The sequence below is a fragment of the Equus quagga genome, chromosome 2 (assembly GCF_021613505.1).
Source record: "Equus quagga isolate Etosha38 chromosome 2, UCLA_HA_Equagga_1.0, whole genome shotgun sequence".
Classification (NCBI taxonomy): domain Eukaryota; kingdom Metazoa; phylum Chordata; class Mammalia; order Perissodactyla; family Equidae; genus Equus; species Equus quagga.
In genome coordinates this window covers 146238811-146261271 of record NC_060268.1, presented here as the reverse complement: position 1 = coordinate 146261271, position 22461 = coordinate 146238811, and the positions used below count along the sequence as shown (strand labels likewise).

The following is a 22461-nucleotide window of genomic DNA, read 5'->3' as shown; positions in this document are numbered from 1 at the left end:
ATTTAGTCATACTGAATTATTATGTACTAGCTTCTGAGCTCTCCATTCTGTATCATTTATTTGTTGTTCTCTTCTTGCTTCAATTACACATTTTAAAAATTATAGTATTATTAGTCAGAAATGCCAAAGAAGTTACTGTCAGACTCATTCAGTATAATAATTAGGACATGGTCTAAGCTGTCGTAACAGAGAGACTCCAAAATACAGAGGCTGAAATAAAATTGAACCTTACTTATCTTTCCTGTAACAGTGAGAGGTATGTGAAGTCCTGAGCTGGAGAGGCAGCCGTTCACCAGAGTCATCTGGGGACCCAGACTACTTCTACTCTGTAGTTCTGCCAGCCTCTAGGGCGATGTCCTGGTCTGTGGCTGAAGCTGTCTCATCTCCACATCCATGTACCAGTCTGTGGGAAGGAGGATGATGGGAGTCCTGGGAAAGTGCCTTTGCCTTTGAGCTGATGAACCAGAAGTGGCACATATTACTTTTTCTTGCGTCCCTTTTATCCCTTTTATTGCCACACCCACCTTCAAGAAAAGGCAAAGGAAAATGTTATCAAACTCCATGCATGTGGATTTGGCTAAAATTTGAGAGGAATTAAAAAGAAGGACAACTAATGGTCTTTGCCCCAGTCTAGTATTCATAGGTACAAAGAATCATATTTAACAGGAAAGTATTAACCATTTTTGCCAAGTGAAAAATAAACTTTTGGATGTAGCAATAAAATACAAATATGTTCTGATTTTTGGTTTTAGATGGCCAGTAACCCATGTGCCAGGTAGCATTCTATGCCCATCTTGAATGCCAACAGGAAGTCACTGGACAGCAAACTCTTCCAAGATCATAACTGGGCTGTTGGAGTAACTTGGAACAGAAGAAAAAAGAATCAAAACCATGGCAAAAGCAAAGAGAGCTCGGTCTACTGCTCCTCCGGATGGAGGCTGGGGCTGGATGATTGTTGTTGGCTGTTTCCTTGTTACCATCTGCACCCGGGCAGTAACCAGGTAGGTGGGATTTTCTTCTTGATTTATTAAGATTAACTGGTTTGTCTTTTTTTTTAAGTCCACTTCATTCCATTTCTCAACCTGTTATTGTGAAAATATGTGTGTATATGTATGTTTGTGTGTGTATGTTTGACTGTTCAGTTATCTTTTTCTTTGCAAGGAATGTGATTTTCTGACACTTAAAAGTCCTGGATAGTGATCTCTTCTATAATATCTGACACATAAACCTGAAATATTAGGACATTTTTAGACTAAATAGTATGGCTCTTCCAGCCATTTTTTTTCGTAAGCTGCTTATCCTAGAAGGAAAAACATATAAGGTCAAAATAGTCTTTGAAAATCTATGACTTACCAGATACTGAGCTATTGGAAGCTTAAAACCCAGAATTTAAATTCTTTTGCTTCATTTTGCATTTGGCTGTGGTGGTGGAGGCTGAGTTCTAGGTTGAGGGAGAGCAACAGCATGAATATAGGGATTCTCATTTCTCACTTGCTCACATCTCCTTCTCTCTCTTTTTCTTTTATCCAACGGCATAGTGTTGAACATGCTTCAGTTAAACGTGCCTACATTGAGATCCATTCATTTCATTTATATTTGGAATAAATACCTACTTGAAATCTGCATGTGCTAGCACTTTCCTCTCCAGCTGCTTTCATTCAGTTCAACTCTTTGTTGCTTTTCTTTGGCAACACACCCTTGGCAGCAAAAGAAAGTAATTTCCACTAATAACTTTATTTGTGGGCCAGTTCCGTGGCTGAGTGGTTAAGTTCGTGTGCTCCACTTTGGTGGCCCAGGGTTGACCAGTTCATATCCTGGGTGTGGACATATGCTCTGCTCATCAAGCCATGCTGTGGCAGCATCCCACATAGAAGAACTAGAATGACTTACAACTAGGGTATACAACGATGTGCTGAGGCTTTAGGGAGAAAAAAAAATAGAGGAATATTGGCAGCAGATATTAGCTCAGGGTTGATCTTTCTCACCAAAAAAAAAAAGGGATTGACTTAAGAATTATTTTAAAAAATAACTTTATTTGATGACATCATGAATACAAGCATTGAGGTTCCCCTCATAACAAATATATAATGCAGGAAAGAAGCAGGATGTTTCCTTTTGCTACAATAAGGGTTAGTTGATCATGTGTCATAATAAACTGTAGATTTGTTTTAAACAATATGATTGATGTTGAGTGTGATATTTCTTCCATCTATGTTATGAATCTTGTGTTCTGGGTGTGAGGAGGTCATAGAGTTAAAAGGAATCTCTTTCATCTTGGTTCTTAGGTATGGATTCCATCATTCCCATGACAGGAAATTTCTGGAAGTGAGCTTAGTGCTTTATAAGAGGAGCTGCTGGAAATCAGAAAAGAGGGTTGTGCCTGGCAGCAAATGCCTGTTATCAGAGGTTACTTGGAGAGGCTGAGAGGAAGATTGGCTGTTGTTAGTGCCATCACAGTTGATTCTGACTGTACAGCAGAGCAGAACAATGCCCGGTGTTTTTTTGTTCCCCATCCTCTCACTTTCCAATGCTATATCAGACAATGCTATACTGCTATTCATAGGGTTTTCTTAGCCAATTTTTTGGGAATCGAGTGGCCAGGTCCTTCTTCCTAGTCTGTCTTAGTCTGGAAGCTCCGCTGAAACCTCTCCACCACGTGTGATCGTGCTGGTATTTGAAATACTGGTGGCATAGCTTTCAGCATCACAGCAACATGCAGCCGCCACAGTGACAGCTGACAGATGGGTGGTATGGTTCCCTGACAGGGAAACGAACCCAGGCCAAGGTGGTGAGAATGCCAAATCTTTACCACTAGACCACCAGGGCTGGCACACATAGCTCTACCTCACTGGAAAATAGCTGCTTAACATCCCACTATACGGGTGTGTTCATAATTTATTTAATACATTTTTATTGATGGACATTTATGTTGTTTCCTGGTTTTTGCTTTACAAGCAATGTTACAATTATGACCCAGGCCATTTTAAAATCATATTTCAGCTCTTGCCTTGTAACTGATGATGCTGCCTTACGCATAAAATTTACATAAAGCTTAAAGTTGTGCAGGCTATTAAACCAGTCATTCTTATTTATTTACTCCTTCTGTTTGTTAATGTGCGTTGATTGCTTATTTTTTCTTCAAAACATCTTATTACCAAACACATTGTCTATGTTAAGAATCATATTTCACTGTGTAATTGCATGACATTCTATCAGTAAATTGACAACTTGATTCGGAGTTGATACTTGGAAAGCAACATTTGATTTAAGTGTTCAAAGAAAACCTCCAGCTCTGAGATCTATTTTTTTCTAAATCCTCTGGATCCAAATTAACTTAGTTGCAATGGATGTCTGGAGTCCTCTGGAATTGTGGAGCTCTTTTAAACACAGATTATTCCTATAAATAATTGCTAATGTTAGCTGAGCACTGACTCTGTGCTTGTTGGCATTGTTCCAAGCACTTTTCATTGATTAAGTCATTTAACCTTATAACAACGCACAGAGGTTGAATAACGTGTCCAGGGTCACAGAGTTAGTAAGTGGCAGTGCTTTTAACCACTAGGCTACACTGCCTAGTGGGTCATTCCTGTGTTGACTTAGTGGATAACTTCATCAACCAGAAAAAAGTCTTTACCAGGTACCAGATGTTGTCAGCATCCTGCTTTACAGGGCCAGAGAAGAATCTAGAGCAGAGTGGCAAGATGGAGATAGGAAACATGTTGGTCCTTTGAGTAAAAGTATCCTTGAGAACCTTATTTCATAACAGACGACACTTGGGTGATACTAAGAACAGAGCCTATCAGCCCCTGAAGGACGTGAGGAGTTGTTTGCTACTGCAACATGATCTAATCCATTCTAACTAGTACAGTCATGCTTCCCAAAATGCTTAGGTTTTAGATGAGGAAACCAAGACCCTGAGAGATTAAGCAGCTTTATCAAAACTCTCAGTTACTCAGCATGAGAATCAGAGATTAGACCCAGCTCTCCTAACATCTGTCAGATGCACAAATATTCCAAGGGACAACAAAAATAATTTCTGGAGTGAGAAGCACGTGTTCCCAGTAAGATTTATTTTCTTTAAGTTGCACCTCTGTTTAGAAGGCATAAATCATGAAACTTTACCATTTGAAAAGTTTTATGGTATTTTTCCCTTTTGAGAACTAATAAGTGATACAATAATTCTTCTCATATTTCATGAAAGTCGTAGTCATTCAGAAGCTTGTATGTGGTTATTAAATTTTACCTCTGGCAAGTCTACTCACATGTCTAGGCAAGAGTCTTGGGTGTTATTTTTGAATTTTATGTATCTAAAGGTTGACTGATATGACTAGGTCGGTCAGTTAGGAAAACCGTTAAGTAGAAAACAAAACAACAGCAAAACAAGATAACAAAAACAGTCACAAGAGACACACATAATCACACAAATATTAGATCTTTCAAAATGATTTGGTGAAGAGAAGAGAAGAGATTATCATTTACAATTCCAAAATACCTTCTCATCTGGGACACTTTTCTCTTAGATGTCCTGCGTTCTTCCACAACTCCACCTTTTGCATCTCCCTCTTAATAATTCTTTCTCTTAGCTTATAAACTCAAATTCTTCGTGCCTCTGCCTTATCTAGCCACATGTTTCTATGCAGCCCCCATTTAATCTGCTCTTCCCTTTCTCATTCATGTTCTTGAAGTTGCTCCTCAACAATTCTCAGTTCTTTATCTGCCAGTCACTTCTCTACCAACTCTAATCCTTCCTTCCTTCCATACCTTGAACCTTGAACACTATTTAATGAGCACCCAGTACATGAAAGGTACAGCACTAGATATTTAGGATTCAGTGCAAGATAAGACAGACATGGTCTTTGCTGTCACAGAGCAACAGTCTAGTGGAGAATACAAACAAATGCAAAGGGAATTGCCATACCATGTGGTAAGCAGCCAGCATGTAGTAGAAACACTCAAGAGAAATATCATGCCCAGACTCAGGTAGTCAGGGAATCCTTCATCGAGGAGTTGACTATTATCTTGAGACGAAAGGAATGAGGGAGGCTGAGAAAGCATTCTACAAAAGAAAAAAATTTTAATGTTCAGAGGTATGAAAAAGCGTGGGTGGGGTGTTGAAACTAGTAGAAATAAGTTCAGTCTGACTGAAGGAAGAATGTACTAGATGGGAGGTAAGGAGAGACCCTAAGAAGGGTCAGCTCAGGCAGGGTCTCATCAGTCATGTTAAAATTTTGAAGCATCAGAATCTGATTTGTGTTCTACTAAGGTCACTCTGACCACTGAGTGTAGGATGTACTGAGGGCAGCGAAATGTGTATTTGGGAAGATCAGTCAGGAAGGTTTTGGCTGCAGTCCAGGAGAGAGGTATTGGCATGAATGATGAATGATAAGGGGGATGGAGATATGTGGAGACATTTGAGAGACAGATGAGGTAGAATAAGTAGAATTTGATAATTGATTAGATCAGTGGTTCTCAACTAGGCTGGTTTTGATCTCCAGGGGGACATTTGGCAATGTCTGGAAACATTTTGAGTAGAGGCCAGAGATGCTGCTAAACAAACATCCTACAATGGCCAGGATGACCCCCACAGCAAAGAATTATCTGGCCCAAAATATCAATACTGCTTTGATGGAGAAACCCTGGCACAAGGATAACTTAGTTTTGATAACGAGGCTATATCCAAGAAATCATTATTCACTTAAATTGAAGACCTAGTGGTTAGGAGAAAATAATAGACTTTTTTTACTGCTAGTCTAGCAGTCTTTAGGGTGTTAAGAAATAGCATAGAGTTTTTTCTTCTTGCACTGAATTAAAACTAGTGTAAGGCTGTTGAGGTTTATTTATGCTTTAAAAAAAGTTGTGCAATATTTTAATTAAATTTGAATTTATATAATCAGCCAGGTAGTTTATGTTGCCATTCTCTGTATTAGTTGTGACTATTTTTCAGTACTCCAAACTCTGACATAATAGTTAGGCTAGCATCAGATCTATTGCGGCATGTTGTCTGATTTCTTAAATCAGTGGATGAAGAAGGACCACTTTTTACATTCCTTTGACAGAGATCATTCAGCAGTGCTCAGCGTGGAGAACAAGAACTGGACTGTGGTGAACATGGAGACGTGCCATTCAGATGGCCTAAGCAGCAGAGTGTACATAAGCAGATGACCTGGCTGTCAGTCCGCAGGGTCCCTTCACCTGTGGCAAGCCACCTCTCCCAAGAGCACACCCTTCCAGGGGCACCCACATCCAATGATTGCTTGAGGGACATATGTAATGGTCAGACCATTTCATTTGAGAATGGTGAAGGATTTGTCAGGCCTCTCTCTGCTTGGTATTGCTTCTGTCCCCTTCCTTCCACAAGTGTTGATTCCTACTCAACACTCTGCTCATCAAATTCCATCCCTGCATCTGCTGGGACTTAGAATTTAGCCTTTCATACTGTCCCTTTTCTCTTTCCTGTCACCAAGACTAGCAACATAATTGTGGGGCCCAGTACAAAATGAAAATGCTGGACCCCTTGTTCAAAAGGCAGGAAAAAAGTGCTGTTAAAAGTACTAAAATAGGGGCAGCCCAGTGGCATAGTGGTTATGTTCACATGCACTGCTTTGGCAGCCCGGGGTTTGCAGATTTGGATTCTGGGTGTGGACCTACACACCACTCTTCAAGCCATGCTGTGGTGGCACCCCTCATACAACATAGAGGAAGATTGGCACAGATGTTAGCTCAGTGACCGTCTTCCTCAAGCAAAAAGAGGATGATTGGCAACAGATGTTAGTGCAGGGCCAGTCTTCCTTACCAAAAAAAGAATAAGTCCTAAAATAGAAACTTCCTTTCTTTAGCAGTCTATCTTGATTTTTCATAGTGTTTTTAATTTGCTATTTAGTGTTGTTCTAAGTAAAAAAATGGAAATGTTAAGTTACTAGCACAAGTTTACCAGTGATCTTTATATTACAGGTAGCCCTATCTTTCCCTTTCCTCCTGTGTCATCATTTTCAGCATAATACAGAGAAGTGACGTGAGGATAGGCTATGATAGGAATATGAAAGGATATGATAGGAATCCTCGGTCATTTGTGTCTCTTAGCACACCACTTCTGTCGTTCTGCATTTGCAGCAAGTTTTGGTTTGAAAGGAAAGTGTGGCCTCTGTTGGGAGGGAGATCCTGCATTACCGCTTCCCCTAGCTTACTCAGTTATAGATGTAACACACTTGCTTTGTACTCACTCTTACTGAACTCCCACATGTCATGAATCTACTGGAATTCTGTGCTCATGGGACATCTCTAACACTGCATGCGAATGGAAAGGCAAAGAATCACAGACACACAGATTGCGTGTATCTCCTTTGCTCACAGGCATGCTCCTTTTGTCCTGCTGGACTTCACTTACAACATGCAAATTCAAAATAAAATTATTAGGAATTTTAAGACAGTGACAACTGAGTTAAACCAAGTCTTATGCTTCTGAGTGCCAGATTCCGTGCAACTGTATAGGTTGCACGCCTTTAAAGCTGGACCTGCCTAATACAACTGTCCTGATTAAATCTGATTCTCTTCTCTCTTCTTTGATTTCTCCATCACCCACCTTCACATCCAGCAATACCTGGAAAGGAGAGGGAGAGTTAAATACCAGGGTACTATGGGCTGCCGGAGCATGTGAATTGAAATGTAGCCCTATGCAAAGAGACTGATAACCTCCTATCTCATCCCCAGGCCACAGGCCTGATTTCTTTCCCTGCTCTCACTGAGCTCTGAAAGCTTCCTGTCCTGAGTTAGGACACCATGCTGATCTGTATGAGGTCCATTCCAAGTTGTACAGTGATACAAACTATTGCTTCTGGATCACTTATGTCTTCTTTTTCCTAAGTAATTAACTATTTTTCAACATAAAAATTTCTCTGTTTGTCTCCTTCTCTGTTTCTGTATGTCCCCCCTCTCTGTATATATGTATACACACACACACACACACACACACACACATGCATTTCTGATTGCATAAGAAATCATGTTCATTGTAAAATAATTCAAAATGCAGAATAAAGACAAAAAAATGAAATAATTTTTAATCTCATCATTCACGTATAATAACTAGGTACATTTTGGTTTATATGCTTTCAGGCTTTTTTTATTTACATGAACTATGTTTTTATAAAGTAAGCCCTTACTATATGAACTATTTTGTAGCTTATTTTTTTGCTTAACATTATATTGTGAATTTATTTCCAAACCAATAAACACAAACCGAGTAATCATTTTTAATACCTAATAATATGTCATTTTATTGATATGTCCTAATTTATTTAACTAGTCCCTTATTGATAGACAAATAGGTTGGTTACAATATTTGGCTATTATAAATAGTACTCCAGAATGTATCCTTATATGTATATCTATTGTTATTATTATCGTCATCATTGTCTGTTTAATGCCTTTGGCTAAAACTTAGAAGTGAAACTGCTGGGTGATGTATAACTCTTTATTCTCAAATTTTAACTTATATAACAACCTCTTAGAAGTTACAGATGTTAGTGAAATATTAAGATAAATAAGAATCCATGTTTTTGACCCACCATCTTTGCCATAAAACTGTCCCTACTGCAGTGATCTCCACATCGACTTGGTGGCAGCAGCCCAACTAGTGGAAAACACTTGTTCTTATCCTTTAGAATGACCCAATCGTCAGCTTCTGATTTCCCACTTACTATGGTCCAGCAGTGTACCACTGAAAACCAATTAAAACCAATGGAGACTGGAACAGCTGACTGAACCAAAACTTTAACCTCTGATTCAAATCCATGTTCATTCATTCTTTTTGTACGACATGCTTGCACTGTATTTTTCAGATGTATTTCAATTTTTTTTGTGGAGTTCCAGACGTACTTTACTCAGGATTATGCACAAACAGCGTGGATCCATTCCATTGTAGACTGTATGACCATGCTCTGTGGTGAGTATCACTTATCAGGGATAGACAATTACTGGCTACTCTTGAACTGTACATGACAGTGACCTTCCACTGCCTTTGATTACCAGTTTTTCTAAGTAGAAGGATATGGTAAAAATTGGCCAAGACTATATAGAAAGAAAAGAGCAATCCTACCTTCAGCCAAACCCAACGAGATGTGTTCTTGGAATTAATAATCTTGGCTGAAGTCAGATGGAACAGGTAGTTAATACACTCAAAATGGCACATAACATTTGGTTCTTGCATATAGGGATAGGATGCTGGGCATCAGAGGATGTGTCCTGATTTTGGAAGCAGTTAACTATACAGGATGTGCTTGGCTTCTTTCTTCTGAATGCTGTGGTCCCCTTATTCTCCAGTCATGTAAACAGTCATTGTACAGCACCGTGAGCCATTTCTATATGATCTCTTTAAATGAGTGCCAACAATATGTGCATTGCATCTCAAGTCTTGTTTTCATTCTGTTCTCTTCCCAGAGGGTTCAGAATTTGGCTCATGGATTTCATTGTTTTTCATGCATAAATCTTCATTCTTAGAGAAGTATTGGGGAAGATAGGATGGTGCAATCACGAGATAAGCACATTTCACCGTGGCTATAATGTCATTCAAGGAACTCTAAAGGTGCTATATAGGGTATAAAGAATGTTCTCAAAATTCAGGGAATCTCTCATTCCATCTATATAGTAGAGGAAACTAAACTTGAGATTTTTCTTTTTATAAATCTCAAACAGAAGTTATTAAATTAGTGTCTTAGAGAGTTTCTGAGACTGAGTCTAACTGAAATGCTCCTTTCGCTTAGATGAATCCTGAGTATTTTAGAAAACTATTATCTTCTTAGGCCATGTCTTGGTGGCAAAAGGGAAATATTTAGTATATTACGTAGTAACTCATAAATAATGTCATCTGATTCCATTCTAGGTACTGATTCGTACTTATTTTTTAGAAAAAAATGTACATACTCAGCAATCAGTTGAATTGTGCTGAAATGTATTACCTTGGTTGAGAGGAATTTGAGAGCAATTCTAGGACTAAAAGCAGGTTTCATGAGAAGGCTAAGTTGACTCTTCCTATGGGTAACACTGGAAGGTTGTAAGGGATTTTTCTTTTTTTCTCCAGTAAGACAATCACTTGGTGTTCAGGGTCACATGATTAGTCACAGCCTTTTATATGAGCCCTCCAAGAGAGCCACGTCTGTCTTTCTCAGAGGCTATAGGTGGCTCATGTCCCTCACTGCTATCTTCTGGAGAATATTTATAATCCCCCAAAGAGGGAGAAATGGCCTTCACTGAGCAATATGGTCACAATGATCATGTGAGCCATTGAGCTAAAGCAGGGTTGTCTTAGATGCAGCATATTTAAATTCCATGCAAGGGCTTGAAGCCTGTTGTACCCAATTACCACAGACCCACTCTCTCAGCTGGCAACGTTAATTGAGTTCAGAGTACGGACAAGAGGCTGCAGAATCACATCTAGGACACCCACTGGGGACATAACTGCCCTATGATGAACAGAGAAGTGAACATTTTTCATTGAGTTTGGTGTAAATTTTGTCACTTTCCAATAACCAAGCAGCAGCAGCCTGGAGAATTAGATACATTTTCAGGAGGTTTGTTCATTGCTATTATCTAGAGGTTATAGACACAGCCAGCCACTGTTTTAACTACACAGGAGACATCAGGCTGATGATTGATTCTATTATGTACATTTGAGTCAGGCCCCAATTTCAACCTGATCAATACAAAAAATTATACTTAACGGATACCCAGAGAATTGGCTCTTCTGATCTAGTTACTAAGAGTACTGATGCCAGCATTAATTGTTCCTTAGAAAGAAATTGACATGCTTTCCCCATCCATCACCCCTGCCATAACTCTGGGAGACCCGAGGAGCCAGAGTAACAGGGTAAAGTAACCCAGCACTGGGTGTCAGGTGCCCTGAGCTATACTTCTTGGTGATCTTGGGTATGTCATATTCGCCTGAACTTAATTCTCCTTGGCCTCTTTCAGCTTTAATTAATATTTTATAAACCTGGAAGTTGGCACAATTCTGACACATTGTTAAACCACAAATAGAGTGAGGCCAACCAAAATGTCACCATGGGTGTGAAGCATTTTTCTGGACTTTTTGGGCTTTGATTTCTCATCCACAGGGTTTCCTAAAGCCTGAAAGCGGAGGCAGATTGCAGAATTTGTCTATGATCTATCTCCCTGGCCTTTTCCTGCATAACACTGCTAGTTACACAGTGTTGCCCACTCTCCTTCTCCACCATTTGACTGTCATACTTATTGCTAAAGTGCATGATCAATACTATACGAAACATACAAGGCACATCTCTGTGCAAGTGACAAGTAGTTTAAATAAGGAGTTGATTGACGGTTTAAAATATGCCCCATTGTCCTGGGATTATGACTCTAATAGAATGGAGAAGTGCAATGAGCACTGAAATATACAAGTCAGGAGACTTGATCCTAATTCCAGCTTTGCTATTTGTTCTCTTTGTGACCATGGACAATCATTTCCTCTCTCATCAGTTTCCAAATCTGTAGAATGAGCGGGGTGGGCTCAGTGCTTTAAAAGTCATTCATTCTCTGCTCTGCCAATGCAACAACACAGCGTTTTCACAGTGACCTCAAGGTCTTTCTGTTGAACCTATTTATTATTGTTTTTGAAGCTCCTCTTGGGAGTGTTGTCAGTAACCATTTATCCTGTCAAGTGGGAATCATGCTGGGTGGCTTGCTTGCATCTACTGGTCTCATCCTGGGCTCATTTGCCACCAGTCTGAAGCATCTCTACCTCACTCTGGGAGTTGTTACAGGTAAGGGCACTTTGTACCACTCGTCTCACCCCCACCCTATTTAGGGGCTGTCAAGTACATTAACAGAACAATAATTCATAAAATATTCATTTTGTTAGATGCATAATTTAGCTGACCTAGCTTTTGTCTGCCTCCCTAGCAGTTAAACAAAACAGCTTGAAATGCAATTGATTGTACTACTGTAATGAAAATGCATCACCACTTTAACTCACCCACATGACAAAAGTAACTGCTGGGTTTCGCTTGGGCAGCAGTGTATGACTGAGATCCTTTACTCAGAAGCAATGAGATATTAGCCAGGGCAACATAAATTTCAGCAATGATCATTCTTCTAACATCTTTGCCAAGACATTAAAATACTATCTGTGGTCGATCTGAGTTGCCCAAGATTTGTAATGGATATCATTGTCCAATAAATAGGAGTTTACAATTTAAAAAAGAATACCTCTTGTTGTGAATATTCCTTATATTACACATTCTCTCTCAATATTATGGAAGTATACTTTAGAGAATCATAATGAATCCTGTAGAAAGAGAAGCAGCATACGTGCATTCCATAAATCACACTTACGGGGACTGCATAGGATCAAAGTGGGGTTGGTTGGTAAAACTGGAGTAGCAGTTTGCCCCATCACTCAGAGGGGTGTGAAGATTAGCACTAGCTCATGTCCAGGCACTAAGCCATAGGGGTAGCATGATCAGGCCAATAAAGGATATAATCTCATAGTGACACTAAACATCTAGCTCTGTCAGCTGAAAAAGGCATCTGTCCCATGTCACCCAAAGAGCCCGACTGCTAGAGAGTCCAATCATCCCAGTTTACCAGGGACTGTCCTGGTATTGGCCCTGAGAGTCTCACATCTGGAAACCCCTCAGTCCAGGCAAATTGGGATCATTGGTCACCTTGCACTGCAGGCGGAAACAGGAGCCGCAGGTAGTTCTTCTTTTCCTTCCTTGACATTTAGATGCCACGAATTCCAGGTTTAAAGCCCTACGAATTTTCTTGACTTAAAAGGAATAGAAAACTGAAAACCTTTAAGAGGCTTTCTGCTGACTTTAAGGGATATTTTCAGGGTGCCATGTGCGCATGCTATGCTTATGTATAGAATTGACACAGTGTTTCCCAATTATGTGAAATTACTCTGGAACTTTCATGGGGTCATATATGCTATTTAAACCCCAAATCTAGATGATCAGAATTGTGTCTTCACAGGTAGGGAAGGGTTGAGGTAATTCTCTGGATAATTTAAGTTAAAGAGAGGTATTGGTTGGGAGAATAAGTTTCTTAGGTCAGCATTAACATGATTTTCTAGTTAATTCAAATATAGTTTGTATAATAGTTTTTAAGTTCTTCATTTCTTTTTGTTTAAAAATTTATATTTCCTTAAAATTTTTCTTCCCGAAAAGAAAGTCATATATATGCTACACTTTCCAAATTGTGGATGATTGGTGAGGCAAGACATTTTCAGGTTGATGTAGAAAACAGTTTTAAAAGGCTTTAACAGAAGGTCAGATTCTCTTTAAACCAGATAATTTTATTCTGGGCTATTTTCTTTCCCTGGCTGTTCACAGTGTACCACCTCTCATGGAGTTCTCTTTATCCCCAGGTCTTGGATTTGCACTTTGTTACTCCCCAGCTATTGCCATGGTTGGCAAGTATTTCAGCAGACGGAAAGCCCTTGCTTATGGGATCGCCATGTCGGGAAGTGGCATTGGCACCTTCGTCCTGGCTCCTGTGGTTCAGCTCCTTATCGAACAGTTTTCCTGGAGGGGAGCATTACTCATTCTTGGGGGCTTCGTTTTGAATCTCTGTGTTTGCGGTGCCTTGATGCGGCCAATTACTCTTAAAGAGGACCATACAACTCCAGAGCAGAACCATGTCTGTAGAACTCAGACACGAGACTTTAAGAGGGTGTCTCCTTGTTCAACTTTGACCAACAAATGGGTGCAGACCTGCCTTTGCTGCTCTTTGCAGCAGGAATACAGTTTTTTACTGATGTCAGACTTTGTTGTGTTAGCCGTCTCTGTTCTGTTTATGGCTTATGGCTGCAGCCCTCTCTTTGTGTACTTGGTGCCTTATGCTTTGAGTGTTGGAGTGAGTCACCAGCAAGCTGCTTTTCTTATGTCCATTCTTGGGGTGATTGACATTATTGGCAATATCACATTTGGATGGCTCACCGACAGAAGGTAAAATCTGTGAAACCACAATTGGTTGCCCCCTAGGGGACTTGAAGTTTTGAGTTTCCCCTCATCCCCTTACCCTGTAGAATACCTAGGTCTGAATAATAACAAGTTTTCAATATCTGAAGGCAAGTCCCTTGCTGGTTCTTCTAGTCAGAGATCAGCAGGGTTTTTCTGTAAAGGGATAGAGGTAATTATTTTTGGCTTTGTGGGCCATGTGATCACAACTACCCAACTTTGCTGTTGTAGCACAAAAGCAGCCATAGACAATATGTGAACAAATGATAATGGCTATGTTCCAATAAGACTTTATTTATGGACACTGAAATTTGAATTTCTCATATAATTTTCACATCACAAAATATTATTGTTATTTTGATTTTTTTCCAACCATTCTAAAATGGAAAAACCATTCTTAGTTCACAGATAGTACAAAAAACAGATGGTGGGCCAGATTTGGCTATAATTTACCAACCCCTGTCCTAGATGGTTTAAGGATGATGGGTGTGTCTAAACTGTAGAAGCCTAGGGTAAGTACAAGTTCTGGTGACAAATTTAATTTCATCATAAGTTGAGTCAGTCCTCAGGTAAGATGACTTCTGGCTGGGTGTTGTGGTGTTAGTTTCTTTTGAACTATCTCAGAGACTGGCTGGCAATGGAGAGAGGAGCAGAATTCAGTCCAAGCAGAAGGATTGGGTATAGTAATAACATATTATCTTTAGCCACATATTTATGTTTGACACTGCATATAGCAAATGCTTCATTATAATTTTAGGCTTAGAAACCAAAGTTATAAGAAATCTACTGAGTAGTTTCTTCAGTTAACGCTTACCTCTTTGGATTGAGGAGAGAAAGTCACTCATATTCTCCTAAATGATGGACTCGTCACACTTGATCTATGACCTGGGAGAGCTATCATTGTGTGGCTTCTCACACATTATGTCTTTGGTAATTAATCAGGATCCAACTGCCATTCTCCAGTGTTATGAATACAATATTAAGGGTTAATTCCACCCTTGGCTAAAGAAGAAATGGGAGAGCAAGAGCTTCTATCTTTACAATCAAATAACTCAACAAGAAGCAGCCTGGTGTAGGTCCGATAGAGGGATCTCTAGTCTGAGATATATAAAACCTAAGTTCTTGGGCTGGCTCTGCCCCTTATTACCCCTGTGACCTAGGGAAAATCTCCTAACCCTCAGATCCTCAAAGGTGTTCATCTACAAAATAGGCCAGAGCAATGTTTGCCGTTGACCTCATAGCATTCTGAGACTGGGTGGAAAATGTTTGTAAAGCATAAACTGCTGGTGCAAGACCCTCATAATCTCTGGAAAATCATTTTAATGTCTTCATATTTCAGCTTCTCCTTTATTTAACCACTTGGGTTATTGAGCTTCTATCATGTACCAGATACCAATGGATAATATATCTGAAAGTATCTAATATGGTAGACTGCTAGAAATTATTCGTCTCTACATATTATTTTACAACTATCTTTAGAGTAACTCTGTGAGATAGACAACCTTCTCATTTTATAGATAAAGAAAAAGAGGTTAGAGTTAGGCAGTTAGTAGATGATAGAACTGGATTCAAACTTCTACCTTTCTAATTTGAGAGCATATATTGCTTTCTACCACACCATGTTTCCTGGGGAGATAAATTCTTGCATTTGTGTATACCAAAAGGAAGATAGGCAGACAACATAGATACACAATGGGGACGCCATCTCTATAAATAACTGCAATTCTTATTTCTGCATGGTCATGGTTCTAAAGCTCTTTGATAGAACCTGTACATACTGCACTCATTCTTGTTCTTCAAATCCACAGGTGTCTGAAGAATTACCGGTATGTTTGCTACCTCTTTGCCGTGGGACTAGATGGGCTCTGCTATCTTTGCCTCCCAATGCTTCAAAGTCTTCCCCTGCTCGTGCCTTTCTCTTGTACCTTTGGCTACTTTGATGGTGCCTATGTGACTTTGATCCCAGTAGTGACTGCAGAAATAGTGGGGACTACATCTTTGTCATCAGCGCTTGGTGTGGTGTACTTCCTTCATGCAGTGCCATACTTGGTGAGCCCACCCATCGCAGGTAAGTTTCTAGAGAAACCCCCAACCTCTTCCTTTGTCATATGGACAATGGAATAGAACAGCTGTTCAGACTTATAATTGGGTACATTCAGAGGGATGTCTGGCAGGAGTACAGGATTCCAGTGGGTAGTGAAGCTGAAATAATAAGTGGGAGTGTCATCATGGAGTGTCTTGAGTGGCAGCCAAAGGAGCTAGAGCCCTATATTCTTCAGAGACTATGGATAGTATTGCAGTTTTTGTGCAAAAGGGTAATATTATTATTGCACAAAGGGCATAATCTGCTCACTGCAAGACAAAAGCCAATCTCAAGAGGCAAGATGGTGGCCAAGAAAGGGCATTTTATTACAGCTTGTTAGCAAGAGGGAAGATGGCCAACTAATGTCCAAAATAACCATCTTAAGGGGGGCAAAGAATCTTGAAGCAGTTATATAGGCCAATGGGTTACAGGGGAGGGGTTTAGGAATCTTGACCCTCTGGTGTTACAGATTGGGAGTTGCCACACCAGATCTTTCAGTTTTCATTGATGATGGCTATCAGCATAGACCCTCTTTGGGGGGTCATCACATTCCTAAGGATCTCGAAAGAACAAAGTTATAATCTTAAAACAGCTGGGAAGTATATGCACTAGCAGGGGTCATAACATCTAAAGAACAGGTGGATCTCCTGGAGGGTGCAAATCCAGGTGGGTTAGCTAGTCAGAGGTCATTCAAAGTTATGACATGGTCTCTTTTCTACAATGTGGCTTCACTTATGTCAACCTTGTGTTGAGCGAGTTTCAATATGGTAAAAAGTGTATTTTAGAAAATGTGATCTAGCAATTGATCTGCTACTTTAGGGGAGAAGCAGTCAGGATTCCATTCTAATAGTTCAGGAGTGAACTGATAAAGTCCTAAACTAGGGCAGCTGCAGCACAAATGGAAATGAGCTCTAGGGGCAAGGAGGACGTTTTGGGAAAAAATATCAACTGAATTTAGCATATGGAGGTGAAGGAGGGGAAAATGTCAAAGATAACTTAGAAAATAATGGCAAGGTTGAAAAGAATAAGGAAGTTGGAGAAAGTGGCTTTGCCAGAAAAATAATGAATATAATGTTTGGACATATTCAGCTATCTGAAATACCCAATAAAATGCCCAATAGAACTTTAGAGGGAGGCCAGATTTGGATATACAGATTTTGGAATCATCGAGATAAAGCATCTAGAATGTTTTGTAAACTGTAAAATGCTATAGAAATTTAAAGCTTGATTAAACGAGTAATTCAACAAATATCTATTGCTTGTGTACACCAGCATTGTACTTGGTGCTGTCCGTAGAGCAGCAAACAGGTCAGAACCTACCCCTCCTTCCTGGAGTATGTGGTCTAGTCCGATGTCTCTCAGGTGGTGGGACCACCTGCATCAAAATCTGCTGGAACCTTTGTTAAAATGCAGTTTCCTTGACCATTCTACTGTGATTTGAATTTCGGGGGGTGACTTCCAGCAATCTGCATTCTCAACCAGCCATCTTGTGATACGGATGCACACTAAAGGTTGACAATAACTGGTCCAGATTATTACCTGCCTCAATTAAAACCAAGAGAGACAAGAAGGTCTCTAAAGACAGGCAAAAGAGAAATGAGCCAAACATTTGCCTGGAAGGAAGGAAAGGAACTTTTTGAAGAGGCAGATTTCTGCTTTAGCTGCTGTTGGGATTAGACAGTTCAGGGTTATTTCTAAACCCCAGCATTTGCTGAAACAGCAAACTAGGGGAAACTGGGGCTGCCTGACGGCTGCTGATGAAAATTCCTGGTCAGTTTAAACTCATGATATAGGACTACATGTTTAGTGCTTCATTTTTGGAAACTGCCCCCAAAATGTTCCAACATCCTCCCTCCATAGCTAATTTTTGTGTTTAGGAGCAGTGTAATTCTGTTAAAAAGTCATAGGACATAAATGTAATTGGGATTCCTGGATCCTTTTTTCAATCCATGGCCTTCATTTGGCAAAGCAGACATTATACTCACTGCTAGGTATTAGAGGATTAGGGTATAAGTTAATACTTCTCTTATTTAATTAGCTCTAAAATGAAGACTCTACTCAGTCTCTTCTGTTTGGTGCTACAGAAATGCAGAAGTAAATTACATGATAACTAAAATATTTGAGAGTAGTTTGGATTTCAGGAAACTTTGTGGGGCTTATAACAATTCCTGCAGGCCATTTTTGACCAATGGAGTTGAAGAGGGTGAGAGGAGAAATCATATACTTCTCTGGTGGATTTCCCTGGTGTACTGTCTTGGCATGTAAATAAAGTTTGAAAGAATTTTTTTAAAACTTTTTAATCACAAAATAAGTGCCTGCCAAGGTCTAATTTTACCCCATTGATTCTCTCATCATTATGGCCCATACTTTGCATATCATATGTCCTGGTTCTCCTCAAAATTTAGAGCTGGAATAGATATTAAGATTAATTTGTTGTGGGGCTGGCCCAGTGGCACAGTGTTTAAATGCTCACGTTCTGCTTCAGCAGCCCAGGGTTCACTGGTTTGGATCCCGGGTGTGGACATGGCACCATTTGGCAAGCCATGTTGTGGTAGGCGTCCCACATATAAAGTAGAGGAAGATGGGCATGGATGTTAGCTCAGGGCCAGTCTTCCTCAGCAAAAAGAGGAGGATTGGCAGCAGATGTTAGCTCAGGGCTAATCTTCCTCAAAAAAAAAAAAAAAAGATTAATTTGTTACAACAAGAGATAAAGGAAAAAAAGCTGTGATTACAGAATTATGCCTTGTGAAGTCTGCATTTGCAACTTCTAAGATGGCCCAAACTTGTGATTTTCGAGGGTACAATGACTGGATTCAATTGAAAATTTGAATTCTGCTTTATCCAGAAGCATGTTATGTCATTCAAGACTGACAGTATACGGGTGCTGGGAATACTATTAGCCTTCTGGATGATTATATTCTCTTAACTTCCTAGATAAATGATCCCAATGTCAATAATTTGAATGATGCTATTTTTATCTTCTCTACCATATTTCATGGGATTAATAATAACTAATATTTATTGTATGATTACTAAGACTGTGACACTCCTCCAAGCATTTTACAAAATAACAACAATCCATTTTAGAAGTTTCTCTAGAAAAATAAAATGTATTTTTCAGTTGCTGCACAATATTTTTAAGAGATGTGCTTTTTGTGTCAAAATCGTAATGGTGGTACTAGCAATCTACTGTTATTATCCTTACAAATTATTAGATTTGAGAGTAGGTACATAATTGAATTTTCAACTCAACAATATAATTTTGCTGTTGTTTGTTCCAGGCTGGCTTGTAGATGCGACTGGCAGCTACACTGCAGCATTTCTTCTCTGTGGATTTTCAATGATATTTAGTTCTGTGTTGCTTGGCTTTGCTAGACTTGTAAAGAAGATGAGAAAAACCCAGCTGCGGTTCCTTGCCAAAGAATCTGATCCCAAGCTGCAGCTGTGGACCAATGGATCGGTGGCTTATTCTGTAGCAAGAGGATTAGATCAGAAAGATGAGGGGTCTGTGGCTATGGCAGTGCCTGGTTACAACCCCACATGACCAACAGCCTTGAGCCTGGGCACCTTCAGGTCTGAGAGAGGTGGGACCACTGGATTGTACAAGTTTTTAAAGCATTTTATTTTGGCAGAAGCATTGCTTTCCGAGGAAATTATTATTATTGTTTTGTTAACATATTTGTAGGGGAAAACAGAAAATAACAAAGCAAATTGGACTGGCTCAGAGTTTTCTCATTTGAGATTTGTACTCAAAATTGAACTCACATCTTTCAGGCAATAAGCATCACTCCACAGAGAATGTTAGGCGATAGCTGATATAATTTTCTGTAATTAGGGGTAATTTCAAGACATGACCAAAACAGATGCCACTGGGCAGCAGCTTTGTCTCAAACTCTCTGCCCCTCCATCCTCCCTTCTCAGTTAGAAGGTAAAAAGAAACATTGGTGTGTAGGTTTGCTTATTTTGTGCTGTTTGGAGAAGGGGAGTCTGCAATAATTGTTGCCTTTTCAAGAATAAAAAGTATTCTTCAACAACCCTATTTAAAGTCCTAATGAGAAACTCCACTATGAAAAAGCTTTGCCATCGTCATCTTCCACCACTACTGAAATCTCTTTGCATAAGACTGAGGCTCATCTTTGACAAGGGGCTCACCTCTATCACATACAATACTTACTCTAAATTTATCAGGACACACCAAATCACGGGGCAATTTCTAAATCTTACCTGAAATGTTAACACCAACACTTCCCTGTTTTTCTTTAGAAATAAAGCTTTTATTTAAATTGCAGACACATTCCTGTTAGGAACAGAAAAATGTTGGCAGTATTCCAACTGGGCAGGAATTGAATTCTTGAATCAGCAGGTCTCTGATTAGAGTTTTCTTTTCAGCTCAGATACTTAGGTTCATCATTACCCAAAACAGGACTTGGAGTTTTGCCTGAAAAATATTATTCTAGAGATGTTCTAAAGGTGAGATTCTTTTCTCCCTGTGTTAATTCTTGTTCCAGGGTCCACTCCTCTTCATCTCTTTATGAATAATCACTAGAAACTTGGTGAACTTTTTCATCTGAATGAGAAATCTTCATGGGTTAACCTCAGCATCATAGCACTCTCATAAATTACAGCTTTGGTTAGAGGAGAGGGAGGAGAAGGTTAAGAGGACTAGTGGTGTGATGTTTTACAGTTTATAGAACCCTTTCACCTACCTAACTCATTGGATTAGACTAGTTTACTCAATCCCAACTACTCTACTTTGGTAGAGCAGTATGGTTTCAGATAATTTCCCAGTCTTCAGATTGAAGAGGGAGGGCATGGGGAGAGAAGAGAAAGGCCAGATCCCACAGCCTTTCTCCAACTATTTTAAATCCACAGAATTGCAATTCTAAATGCCAAATCATGTTGCACCTATAAATAGGGGCAAGTTATACAATTGAAAGGAGGGTTTAATTATTCAAAAACTTAAAATCTGAACCTCAAGGAAATATTTTGACCCTGAAGGCTATTTAATCCACTGTCCCCTGGGAGACTTCACAGATGCCCTGCCAGGGGTCCTGAGAGAAAAAACACAGCAATGAGGAAGATCCTGGGTTGACTGAGCATGTCAGCAGAATGTTTGCCTATAAATGGACTATTTCATAAAATTACATAGTCATACATTGCTTTCACTATGAAATACTGACTTGATGTGATGGGAGAATACTGTAATATTTACAGTTGTTTTCCAGAGAGAAATTTCAATGTTACCTGTTATCTTTTTACTTAGTTTGAGAATTTAATTTTGAACCTATTTACTTTGTCATTTTTAAATTTAAAAACAGCATTTGGAAAATATCTGTAAAAAGTCAAAGTTAAAATGAAGTTTTATGTGTTTGGAATAGCACTTTACACTAAATGTCATTTCTTGAATGTTCAAGTCTAAAGATTTTTGGAAATATAAATAGTTATAAATATTCATATACATATTTTTCCTAGTGATGATCACAGCAAAATTTTGTTTATCTAGTTCTGCAGTATAATTTCTCTAAAGTATTATAAGTATTCATGAAAAATAAGCATAGCGATCAGAGCTTTTAAAAATTTGTATAAAATATCTTGGATATTTTGACTTTATACATGCATAAATTTGTATTTTACTTTCCTTTTTGGAGCAGCAGTTTTAGAAAACCAGTAAGGAAAATGTAGATCGTAGAGTCTACTATTGTCATCTACACAAAATTTTACTGTTAAGGTTCCACGTGCCTATACTGTTTATTTCAAAATGGAGGGATTCATGGGAATAATGTATTTTATGGAATCAGAACACAATTGTGGTGGGATGATTCTACATCTTAAATATTTCTTTATAGCACTGCAAGCTCTGCTTTCAAATTGACTGAGTAAAAAAGCGAAAGAAACTATTTAACTTCTGTAGAAACACTGTACCACTGGGCCTTTTTTCAGATTGTGATTTCAACTAATAGATCAGATATTTATGCTAATATTTTCTTATTTCAAAAGCATAATAAAATGAGTTTATAGTCATCTATGGAAAAGCATTTTTCCCCTGCACAAGGGGTTTGGATTGGATGGTGAGTGGGCCCATCTGGATCATGCTAATGTAGCTGGCATATAAAGATGTGGTAAGCAATCAAATAATTTACAAAAACCAAAACCATTTGTTGAGTGCTTCCAATGTGTTAGCCACTGTGCTAAGTGCTTCCTCTGCATTGGCTCATTTAATCCCCATAATAACCTATATTATCATCATTTTAGAGATGTGGAAACTGAGAGACCAGGTCCCACAGTGAGTGACTCAGTAGCCACTGCACTCCAGTGCCTCTGGTGAAATCCCATCAAACTAGGAAGCTATCTGATGCTTGAGCCTGCCTCCTTCCCTTTGTGCCTACCTGGATCATCTTCTTATGT

The 22461-nt window shown here is 39.2% G+C and overlaps 2 protein-coding genes across 5 annotated transcripts in view; one reads left to right on the top strand and one right to left on the bottom strand.

The window, feature by feature from the left end:
* SLC16A12 (solute carrier family 16 member 12) overlaps positions 1-22446 on the top strand; it is an 85391-nt gene extending 62945 nt beyond the window's left edge. For 2 of the 4 annotated variants that reach the window (XM_046655240.1, XM_046655239.1), the window contains exons 2-7: positions 753-1001; positions 8838-8941; positions 11631-11774; positions 13382-13961; positions 15782-16041; positions 19338-22443. In XM_046655240.1, the coding sequence (XP_046511196.1) occupies positions 892-1001; positions 8838-8941; positions 11631-11774; positions 13382-13961; positions 15782-16041; positions 19338-19600 (1461 nt within the window). In that variant the 5' untranslated portion in view covers positions 753-891 and the 3' untranslated portion in view covers positions 19601-22443. Of the gene's footprint in view, positions 1-280; positions 644-752; positions 1002-8837; positions 8942-11630; positions 11775-13381; positions 13962-15781; positions 16042-19337 lie in introns of those variants that run through there. The other 2 variants (XM_046655241.1, XM_046655242.1) reach the window with 2 other exon arrangements.
* LOC124235230 (cytochrome P450 2C18-like) overlaps positions 20951-22461 on the bottom strand; it is a 10143-nt gene continuing 8632 nt past the window's right edge. Inside the window, exon 6 of the mRNA XM_046652822.1 lies at positions 20951-20961. Coding sequence (XP_046508778.1) covers positions 20951-20961 — 11 coding nt within the window. The remainder of the gene's footprint in view (positions 20962-22461) is intronic.